Source organism: Gossypium hirsutum, chromosome A03 (assembly GCF_007990345.1).
Source record: "Gossypium hirsutum isolate 1008001.06 chromosome A03, Gossypium_hirsutum_v2.1, whole genome shotgun sequence".
NCBI classification, from domain to species: domain Eukaryota; kingdom Viridiplantae; phylum Streptophyta; class Magnoliopsida; order Malvales; family Malvaceae; genus Gossypium; species Gossypium hirsutum.
The window spans coordinates 28,503,697-28,515,665 of NC_053426.1; the positions used below are offsets into that span (position 1 = coordinate 28,503,697).

The following is an 11,969-nucleotide window of genomic DNA, read 5'->3' on the forward strand; positions in this document are numbered from 1 at the left end:
TTTTTAAATATTTTATGTTTTATATTAAAATTTAATAAATTTTATTGATTTTTATTTTTTATCATTTTTTGCCATATGTCACACCGTGGTTACGACACGTGGTGGCTTTAACTGAAAAAATTTAGGGGCGGTTAACTTTAACGGTCAAAGGGTTTTTTTGATGCATTTTGACAATTCAAGTATCCAATTGAGTTTTAAAAAAAACAGAGGCTTAATTGTTTATTTTAAAAAAGTTTTAGAGCTTTTTTTTGCATTTTGAAATGCTTTTTTTGAAAATATTTAAGGGCCAACAACCCCCTCGTTCCCCCACCCCCCGCCCAAAAAAAAAAAACCAACAACAAATAAATAGGTAATGTTTCTTCAATTTGCTGGGGTAAAAACGTTGCTTTTGTCCACAACTTTAAAATGTTTTTCTTCTCTATTGTTACCTTTTCCTTTTCATTTCTCTTTTTTTTTTTGAATTAATATGGAGAAGTTATTTTAAGGATATAATGGGTTGAGGCAGTAATGTATGTTGTAAAAAAAATTGAATGGAAAAGAAATAGTTGGCAGTTGAAATAGTATAGTTATAATTTCAGACATAATTAAACACGACAAAATTTGAAGTTTAGGACATCATAGTTTGGTGATCAAGGACAAAGCATTAGCAACATAGACACAAGAGTTTGAAATGAAAGCATAGTAGTAAGTGGCAAATTCATTCTCAACCATGCATCAAGGTCATGGATGGAGAAAGAATCCCTAGTTACAATCCAAATCCATAGGCTTATACATAAAAAAGATTAACAAGTTCCACAGAGAGGGATGAAAGAAAAGGAAAGGGAAGTGATATTGCGGTCGAGAGAGAGTGATGGTGATTACCTAAGTCTAACCATGGTTGGTCCGTTAGAAGAAAAGAACCCTAAGGAACCAAAATATCTCCCAGGGTTACATGCAAATGCTTTGAACTCCACATCCATTCATGGAGTTACTTTTCATGATGAAACATTAGAAAAGCTAAATGCAAAAGGCAAACGCTACTAACCCTTCTATATATGGTTTAATCAAAATGGGCTAATACTTCCAAAGTTTAGCCACAATGAATTTACAAGAAACAAGTGTTAGTAAGTAAACTTTATCTTCCCTTTCCCTAAGAGAAGATGTTGTTAGCTTCAGACATATTATAATAAGATCTGAAGTGATGTTTTCTGGTAGAAAAAAACATTTATAAAAATATGACTACATCCTAGTTTTAAACCCTATGACTACATGTCAATGCAAAAAAAATGGAAAAAAAAAAAAACCTTGGGAGCATACAATGCCCTCAGGTTTTGCTAAAACTGCCTCATTGTCAAGAGGTGATTAGCCGTTTATGTGAGGCTTGCTTTTTGTGTTGTTGAAATTTACAGTTTTTGCAAACCATCTTTTTGTTTATTAGCCTTGCCTGGGCTAAAAGTAACAAAAAAGTCTGTTTTAATTTGCCTTTTACCGGCACAAAAAACCTTCCCAACATAGCTCATCCAATAGCTGAAGTTGGCATTAGATAAAAATACTTTGGTTCTCTTCAAGGAACCCTTGTTTGACAAAGATGCAATAGAAAAAAAAAATGCATGATTCTCCGGCTTCGGAGGTGATTTTCAGCCCCTATGGGGGGCTTTTCCTGTGTGCAAAGGCCCAGATGCCAAGCATGGGCTTTGACTTGAGTTAGATAGAGGCAGAGGGAGAAAGAGAACCATGGTTAGACCAAAGGCGGAGAATTTAGAGCAACTGAGTATTTTTGGAGTAGCTAGCTAGTTTGGAATGAGTCTCAACGATGTGGAATTGCAGGTGCATGAAGAGGCATGGTCACGCCTGTGGAATAGCAAAACACACTGTCAAAGATATTAACATTATTATTTCGTTGAACTAGGAAATACGGCATGTTGTTATTTGAGAAAATTGATTTAAATAGTACTACTACAAACCTGATTGTAAGGGTGGAGTGGGTGCAAGAGACATGGGCGCACCATAGTGCTGTGGGTAACTCCCAGTTGAGAACTGAAAGAGGTGATGTGGATACTGGAGACCATATCCTTGGCCGGAAGAGTAGGCAGTGGCTCCACCCCCAGTTCCTTCTCCGAATTGAAGATAGGGATAGAATGTTGTTCCCGTGCCAGTAATCAACCCACCCGGTCCAGCACCGTACATTGGAAACTGTGCTGTGGCACCTCCATACACATTATAGTAGCTCTGTAACATAACAAAGTTGCAAACAGTTAGTAATATTTCTCAAATTTACATGTTGCCACCTACAGGCTTTATACTTTATAGCCATGGAATTGCAAGAATCAATTCTTTGGTGAGGACATTCAATTGGAACAAACCTAGCTAAGACTAGGAATAAAGACTGCAAGTTTCACAAATTTTTAGAAGAATAATGCAAGTCTGGGGGATGGACCACTGCTTCCAATTTCTAATCATGAACTTGTTGAGGACAAAGCACAGCCTCCACAGCTGTATCCATATGCAAATGCAAGTGCCAATGTCAATGCTGGGCCAATCAGTACAAAAGCTCTGACCTAGTCAGCCGTACATATAACATGTTTCACCCCCCCACCAGTTGTCAGTCTTTAACTGTGTTGGGTAAAATTAAATAGATTTATATTTGACGTAAATTGGTAAAGTTTTGGTTAATTATTATGTCATTTTAACAACTCAATTATGGTCACTAGCCCCGTTTCAATGAATACATTAAAAAATTAAAAATAAATAATTTAGAAAAATATCAAATATTTATATTTAATTTTATTATTAATAAAGTATTTCTGTGAGATTTATTACAAGGAAGATTAAAAAGTCTTAAACCCCCGAATTCCTTGTTATCAGGATATAAATTTCTCCAAATATAAATCTATATTAAATTAGTGGAAACAAAATCACTAAAAGGCGGGACAAAGTCTTCCGCCTGCCAGCTACAACCAGCGAAAACAGTTATCGTCTGGCTATTTTTTTTCTTGATAGAAGCTATTATTTTATTCTAGTTCTTATGAATTTAACCCATTATAAAATTGATTATCATTTTGAGAGGAAATTAATTAAACATATAATAACCATTAGAATTTAGAAGTAGAAAGAAGCATCAAGGTAAAAGGTCAATGTCTCCTTGAATTTCTTTTTTCTTTTTTTTTTAATAAAAAAGGAAGCTTGAAAACGCATCCTAAGGTGTAGTGAAGATAAAGCAAAAGGAAAAGGAGAAATATTTAGTCATCAAGAGAGAGAGAGAGAGATGTGTGTACAAACCGTGGGGTAATTAGAGTAATCTGGCGAGTATGAAGAGTACCTAAAAGAGTGTGCATGGAAACAAAGTTTAGCAAACTCACTTTAGAGAATCATAGTTGAAAAATAGAACATTTTATTTAAATCAAAGCAGAAACATGGAATTTGCCTTTATATCCCGGGTATGCATGTGCCTTCGCATGCAAAGCATAACATAAGACGCTCTTTTATATAATATAACTTATATATATGAAATGTCATGTGTGCATACAAAACATCACATGAACTGTCATCATTATATTTGAAATATATATAGAGAGAGAACAGATACAGATATGTAAAAGAAGTTAGAGAGAGAAAATGGAATATAATTAATGTCTCTAATTAATTAGTTTAATGGCATGAGAAGCATGCATACCCATAAACATTACAAGGGATCCCTTGTTGGATGGCATAATGAGGGGGAAAGGTTGCTGCCGAAGCAAAAGCTGTTGCGGTTCCGACTCCACCTCCAAACCCTGTTTGAAATGTGCTCATTACCCTAAAATTCCTGCCTGCAACACCAACCCCCTTTCATACTTATTAAATAATTTTTTTTTGTTAAACTAACACAAATATCAATCATAATCTTTCAGTATTGCTCCTTTAATGCATGAACACAAATATTATGGACATATTTCAGTATTTACTAGTACTATTTTTTTCTTTGTTCTTTGTTTGCAGAAGTTTACAATAGAACAACAAAATAAAAGACATGAGTTGATCAGAATTTAGTAAATTTCCCATGCAGCATTACGCATGAGTTACGGGATAAAGCTGCTCCATTTTCCATTTTTTGAAGAATATTCTTCACTATATTCCATGGTGAATTTTTGCATGAAAATGGAATGTTGGCTTGGGCCCTAGATATCAATTTCTTTTTCACTGATAACGTTAAACGTATAGTAAACACCTGCTAAACTTGACAATAATTAAACAACAATAAAGCGAAAAGAAGGAAAAAAACAAAGAAAGAAATGACATCACGTATCTTTTACTTCAGATCTGAAATATACATATGCGATCACCTAAAACCTAATAAGTTGAGATAATTCCATAGATCATTTAGAAACAAATAGATTTAAATGCAAGGAAAGGAAGCAGTTGATCACCATGCTTTGGAGTAGAGGGTTTGGATCTTTGAACACCCAAAGAAGCAAGGTTGCAATTAGCCCTTCTCCCATCGATCACAGGAGCAGCATCAACGCAAGCTCTCATGGCGGCATCCGGTTCACGAAACGTTACCTATGATAATAATAATCCAAAACAAAGCAGCACATTTTCAATCTCATCATCTACTTTGGTTTCACTCTTTTCAAAATCCATCACTAGTGACTAGATCTTTTATTTGCTTGAAGATGAAGTGATCAAAAATATAATATGGAAATTGACAAATGAAGTTAAAAAAAAAAGGTGAGAAGAAAGGAATGAGACCATACAAATCCATAGCCTTTAGATCTGCCAGTGGCCTTATCAGTGATTACGACAGCCTCCAAGATGTCACCGAATTGCTCAAAGTACTTCTTCATGGTATCCTTATGAGTCTCCCATGCCAGCCCTCCCACAAACACCTTAGTGTATGTGGTGTCACCAAACTGCCCTGTCAAATTAGCTGGAGTCATCTTCTTTAATTTCTTCTACTTCTTCCTTCACTACTCCCAAATTAACAATCAAAATTCAAAAGAAACTAATGATATTTTTTATTGCTTCTTCACCCTCTCCTTGGTACCTCTCTAACAATCAAAAGAATTAGGTTTAGGTGAGGGAGAGAGAGGGGGGGGGGAATTGGGAGGGAAGAGAAAGCAAAAGTTAGATAAAAGAGAAAAAGACCCTTGAATTAATTATACATAGTTGCCCCACCACCGCTTTACATTATGCATTTCTCTTTCTCACGCGCCCCTCTCTCTCCCCGCTTGAATTAATGTTGTGCTTCAGCAGCTCAAGCCACCACGCGCTCTTCTGAGAATGGAGTTCATTAGTACCAGAATTATTATGTCCGCATAGCTTAGCTGTACCTTCTATTATTTTAATTTTAAGGACAGGCGAACTTATTTTTATACCCTCGAACTTTTGAGATAACTACGAGATTTACCAACCTGGTTTGTAATTATTGATTCGGAGGTCCTTAGTGGCAGAAACGGAACGGGGAAATTAAGGAAACGCGGGAGGTCAATGGTCAAACATCCAATTGCTTGTTGCTTCTGTCTAAAGCTGTGATTCTGTGTATATTACATTTAGACAAAAAGAACCGAAAAACCGAAGGAATTACAATTTGAGATGGTATTGAAAAACAAGTTAGTACATTTAGCTGACAATTCCAGACTGTAATAATTATAATATTTTATTATGATGAGATTAATTAAATATATCATATTAGTTGGAATGAAAGTTAATTTTAAAAAAATCCCATAATTTTTAAAAGTTTTAGACTTCACGAGCATATTAGATATCACATAAGTTTTATAGTGTATAGTAAAAAATAAAAAATAAAAATTTAAACAAATGTATCACTTGTCACACTTTTAATCATGTTTAATTCAATAAGTTGTGTATTAAATAGTCACCTTTAATAATATGCTATTCCAAGCTATCCGTTTGAGTCCAATAGTTCACCTGAAATTTTAGAGAGTTTGGAAAAAGTTATTGATAAGTATTGACTCATATTTCAGTCAAATTTGAGAAATAATCTTCTAATTAAACTATATTTATTTGTTTCAATCAAACACTAATTAGTTTAGATTATTTTATTATTATTTGACCTATGAATTTAACCTATAAATAGGTTTTTTACAACCTTATAAAATACACCCATTAGATATTAGAACTCATAACACATTTAGAGAACTTTGTATTCTTTGTTTTCAGGTTTTAAGGGTTTAGTTTTTATCTCCATCTTTTGTACTCTTCATTCTTTTGTCATTATAGTAAAATTATCTTTGCCTGTAATTTTTTATCCTCTTCGTTCTTTTGCCATTATAGTAAAATTATCTTTGTCTGTGATTTTTTATCCTCTTTGGAGGGGTTTTTCCACGTTAAATTTGTGTGTTCAATTTCTCAATTTATTCCGGTATTTTTTTTACTTGTTGCTTAATCGGATCGATCCTAACAAGTGGTATCAAAGCTAGTTCAATTTTCATAAATCAGCCTATTCAGATATGGTAGCAACAAGGTTTGAAATAGAGAAGTTCAACGGTGAGACAAATTTCAATCTGTGGCAAGTTCGGATGATGGCAATTCTAGTTCAAACTGGCTTGAAAAAGGTTGTTACCGGGAAAAAGCCTAAGAATCTAAATCAAACAGAATAGGAAGAGCTTGATGAAAAGGCCTTGTCTGCAATCCAATTGTGCCTCGCGGATACGGTATTGCAGAAGGTATTGATGGAGAAAACCTCATCCGCCTTGTGGAAAAGGTTAGAAACTCTTTATGGACTAAGTCTCTAGCTAATCATTTAGTGTTGAAACAATGTCTATTTATGTTTCGCGTGAACGAAGGTGAGCTTCTTAGATATCACATCAGTCAATTCATTACTCTTTTAAATGATTTAAAGAATATTAAGGTTTATATTGACGATGAAGATCGGGCTATGCTATTATTGTGCTCTTTACTCTCTTTATACAAGTCTTTCAAGGAGACCCTGATTTATGACAGAGACAAACTCTCGTTCGAAGATGTGAAGGGTCATTTGTTGAGTAGAGACAAACTTGACAATGAGTTTGGTTTGGATAGCAAGGCAGATAAGCAAGCTTCTGTTTTGGTAGCATCAAAGAAACGAGGCAAAAGGTGTCGCTATTATAAAAAGTTAGGTCACGTCAAAGCAGATTGTTATAAACTGTGAAAAAAAAGAGCTGCTGAGAGTAACGAAGAAGATGTAGTTGGTACTAATTTGGCCGATGAAAGCAGTGATGATTTCTTATTAGTGTCAACGAGCGATAACTCCAATCTCACATCCAAGTGGATCCTAGATTCGGGATGTTCTTTCCACATGTGTCCCAATTGAGAATGGTTCTCCACATACAGTTTAGTTGAAGGTGGAGTTGTGCACATGAGAAACGATTCATCTAGTAAGGTAATTGGTATTGGTATTGTTAAAATTAGGATACACGATAGGACAATTAAGAAACTCTCAGATGTCTTGTATGTACCTGATTTACAAAAGAATCTCATCTCCTTGAGTATTTTAGACTTGAAAGGATGCAAAATCAACATCGAGTCGAGCGACATCAAAGTATCTCGTGGAGCTCTTATTTTGTTAAAAGGTAAAAGAATTGACAGTCTTTATATTCTGGAAGATTCTACAGTGACTGGTGAAATCGGACGTCCCTCGTCCGTTATAGAGTCGAAGTCAACTCGTTTGGAGCAGAGGTAACTTGGTCATACGAGGGAAAAAGGTATGACCATTTCGTTAAAGAAAGTTTCTCTTTTGGATGCAGGTTTTGAAAAGTTAGGGTACTGTGTTCGTGAAAATCAAACCCGGGTTAGTTTTGATTTAGCAGTGTACAAGTCGAAGGCTAGAAGTCTTCCAGTTTCTAAGCACAGATTCGACACAGTTAATTCCCTGCATAGTTTAAGATAGGCTCGTGACGAGCGTTGTGGAAATATGAGTCATGGTGGAGATTTGTTAAGTATTTACTCCTATTTCAGTCAAATTTGAGAAATAATCTTCTAGATAAACTCTGTTTATTTCTTTCAATCAAATACTAATTAGGTTAGACTATTTTATTATTATTTAACCTATGAATTTAGCCTATAAATAGACTCTTTTACAACCTTATAAAATACACTAATTAGATATTAGAACTCATAACACATTTAGAGAATTTTGTGTTCTTTGTTTTCGAATTTTCGGGGTTTAGTTTTTATCTCCATCTTTTGTACTCTTCATTCTTTTGCCATTATAGTAAAATTATCTTTGCCTGTGGTTTTTTTATCCTCTTTGGAGGGGTTTTTCCATGTCAAATTTGTGTGTTCAATTCCTAACTTTATTCCACTATTTTTTTTACTTGTTGCTTAATCGGGTTGATCCTAACAGTTATTAGGCTAAAAAATGAGCTTAGATAAAAAATTAAGCTTATTTAAAATATTGATTGAGCTCAAACTCAAAGCATTGAAGGTCGAATCCCTATCTATCCAACCCATTTTCTAATTTTTGTAATATATTATACTATGTTTTTTATGAATATTATGTGATTTATATCACATAAAAGTTAAATTTATTGTTAGAGTTGTGTGACCCAAATTCCTGTTAAATAAAATAAGAAATTGCTTGCAAGTCAAGTTAAATAAAATATATTTTCTTTATAGAAGATTTAGTATTTATTGGTATAATAAATTTAACATTTATTAGCATAATTTATTTGACCTATGAATTTAGCTTATGAATAGGTTCTTTTACAATATTAGAAAACAAACCCATTAAATATTAGAACTCATAACATGTAACACCCCTAACTCGTCTTCGTCACCGGATTAGGGTTACAGAGAATTACCGAACAATTGGAATAACATTTATCATCATAACATTAAATAAATTAATAATGTTAAAAACCAATCAAACATATGCATTTGGTCCCTAAATCGAGCCTTCAAGGCCCTAAAAATAGCTTAAAAGCAATTTGGTAATAATTTAAAACAATATTTGGGAAAAATTTGCAAAATTTGAAATAGGGGTTACACGGCCGTGTGACATAGCGCAGGCTGTGTAACAATGAAACAAGTCCCAACCCGTGTCTCCACCCGTGTAACTCACTTAGTTGGGTTACACAGCCGTGTCGCGGGACATGTGCCAGATCATGTAACTCTCTGACTTGTAACACACGGTGGTGTCGCTGGCCATGTGCTAGGCCGTGTAACTCACTGACTCAATACACTAAGAATTTACAAATGACACACATGACCGTGTGACATCTATGTCCTAGGCCATGTGATACATAATTTGACCCTAAAATAAACCATTTGAAGGCCAAAACACACATAACCAAACATCTCATTTGTGCACACAATCAAGAGATTCAAACATCATTCAATCACACCTAAACGTACCATTTTAAACATCCTATTTCATCTAACCAATATACCATTCAAAGGCACCACATTTATATTAATCAAAACAAGTTAATATGGCCATATTCCAATCACAAAACTTAGTTCCTTAACTACCAAATACATCACATGTAACCATTTATATATCATCACAAACATACCAACAAAGATCATATACTTCAAGTACTTAAATGTGGCCAAAATGACCTAACTTGACAAGGCACTAAATGTCAATCAAACCAAACATAAACTTCAAAAGCATATATATACACCAAATCAACCATTAACACATTCATGAACTACCATTACAAATATCCTATACATGCCATATATAACCTTGGTCAAATTACTCAAAAACTACCGAAATAGTTGTTGGATAGTATGATTGATCCTAGACAACCTTCTAACTGGACGAGCTTCTGTTAATCTATAAAACAAAAGAAAGTAACTACGTAAGCAACTAGTGCTTAGTAAGCTCGTATGAACTCAAACATAACTTACCATTTCTTTACTACAAACTATAGAAGAAGCATAATATCATTACCGAGACCATAAGCTTAGTAAAAGCTTATACAAGCACCATCAAACTCAGAAGTTAGTAGGCTCATCCATGATACATATGAGTTCAATCATATAGTAAGTAGATTTTATATACACATCATTTAACTCATCAAACTTTTCATAAGATCATAAACCTTTTCAATTGTATACTTACCATACCATTTCCCTTACTTACCCGTTGAATCATCTAGAATTGCATCGTATACTTGGGAATGCTCACACATTGTAACAGCTTGTTTTTAGGCCAAATCGAAACAGTGGTTTCGGGACCACAAATATAAAGTCAAAATATTTATTTTATTATTTTAATAAGGTTTATAGCATGATATATTAATTATGTGAAAGTTTCGTAAAGAAATTTTACCGTTTAAATGCTTAATTTGGTAAAAAGAACTAAATCACGTAACATGTAAAAGGTTAGTTCTATTGTTTAAAGGTATTAAATAGCTATGGTTTATTAATATAGAAGTCCTTATATTGTAAATATCCCATTTAGAATGTTAGTGGACATTAATGGCCTTGTTATATATGTTTTATATGTTTAATAAGTATGGATAAAATAGTAAATTGATTTTAAATGAATTAATAAGTAAAACAAACATAAAATAAAGGCCATTAACATCTTTGTTGGCCGATTTTATCAAAGGAAGAAAAGAAGAACACCAAGTTAGGGTTCGACGACTATAAATTTGGCTAGATTAAGATATGTTTTACTTCGGTTTTTGATAATTTCTACGTTTTTGAGATCGTTGCTTTGTGTTCTATCATGCTCGTACCTCAATTTCTAAAATTTTTAATGATTTTGAAATGTTCCATTGATTAATACTAGTATATTTTGAAGTTATGCTAGATTATTGGTAGATATTGAAGGATATGCAAGTTTTATTAAATGAATTTGACAAAAATAAGCTTATGGGATTAAATTGAAAAAGATAGGAATATTGTGGTTAGAAATGTGAAATAAGTGAAAATATGGGCTATTATAATACCATACAGAATTTAACTAAGGTGGATTGTGGTTAAAACTGTGTAATTTATCATTTTATGTATAAAGGACTAAGTTGCAAAATAGTTAAAATTATGGGGGAAAATATGTAAATTTCCATATATGTGAATAAGGGACTAAATTGAAATGAATAGATACTAAAAATATTGAATTTGATAAATATGGATCAAGAAAAACAAATATCGGAACTTGATAGGGGGAAACAAAAGGTAGACGGGTAGACAAAAGTTAACCGAGCAAATATAAGGTAAGTTCGTATAATTAGAATTGAACTTTTCTATACTTGTGATTATTGAAAAGAATGTGAATAAATGAGATATTTGAAGTATAAATGTCTTATTGATATAGTGTATGTGTTACCGAGTCCCGTTTAAACTATTTGAATTCATTGGATACAAGTGACATGTTACTGGAATTACCAAAATGGTCGAGCTCCTGCATTTGTTGCGGACTCACCATAGCTCATAAGAGCTTACTGTTTCAACTCACTAGAGCTTACCAATTCAGCTCAAAAGAACTTACTGTTCAACTCAATAGAGCTTACCGTTTTCAACTTAATAGAGCTTACTGTTTATCAGCTCATGAAGAGCTTACCGACCATGTCTCAAAAGAGCTTGTTTAAGATGAATTGACGAATTATTGACATTGTTCATTCGACTATCATTTGAGGTTCTAATAGGTTCAACAGGCCTAAATAATTTTATATTGACGAGATACAATTTATAAATGTTATTAATGTTATACATGATTTATGAATCTAAAATGATGAAGCCTTGTATTAATGGATGATTTCATGTATGTTTATAATGACTAACATTGGATGAATATGTGTGTTTTAGGTGTTGGTTAAATGAATTGGTTCCATAATTATATTTCTTTGATTATGTATAAATGGTAAGTTTAATTCTGAATTATACGGGCTTACTAAGCTATAAGCTTACTCTGTTTCAATTTCTATGTCTTATAGGGTTCGTTAGCTTGCTCGTTTTGGATAAGTCGGAGTTGCATGTCACACTATCCAATTTCTAATTGGTATTTTGAACTTATGAATTTATGTAAATATGGCATGTATAAACTAGTTTGATGATAA

At 33.3% G+C, this 11,969-nt stretch overlaps 1 protein-coding gene across 2 annotated transcripts; it reads right to left on the reverse strand.

Moving 5' to 3' along the window:
* Positions 1 to 545: 545 nt before the first annotated feature.
* Positions 546 to 5,083, reverse strand: LOC107887337 (RNA-binding protein 38). 2 transcript variants are annotated; one of them, XM_016811530.2, is made up of 6 exons: positions 4,713 to 5,083; positions 4,386 to 4,518; positions 3,653 to 3,788; positions 3,259 to 3,298; positions 1,944 to 2,208; positions 546 to 1,830 (listed from the first exon to the last, which is right to left on the reverse strand). In XM_016811530.2, exons 1-6 carry the CDS (start codon positions 4,893 to 4,895, stop codon positions 1,787 to 1,789), a joined length of 801 nt encoding a protein of 266 aa, XP_016667019.1. In that variant the 5' UTR covers positions 4,896 to 5,083; the 3' UTR covers positions 546 to 1,786. The 2 variants fall into 2 exon arrangements, with proteins under 2 accessions (XP_016667019.1, XP_016667020.1); XM_016811531.2 differs by having other exon boundaries at positions 546 to 1,850.
* Positions 5,084 to 11,969: the final 6,886 nt, after the last annotated feature.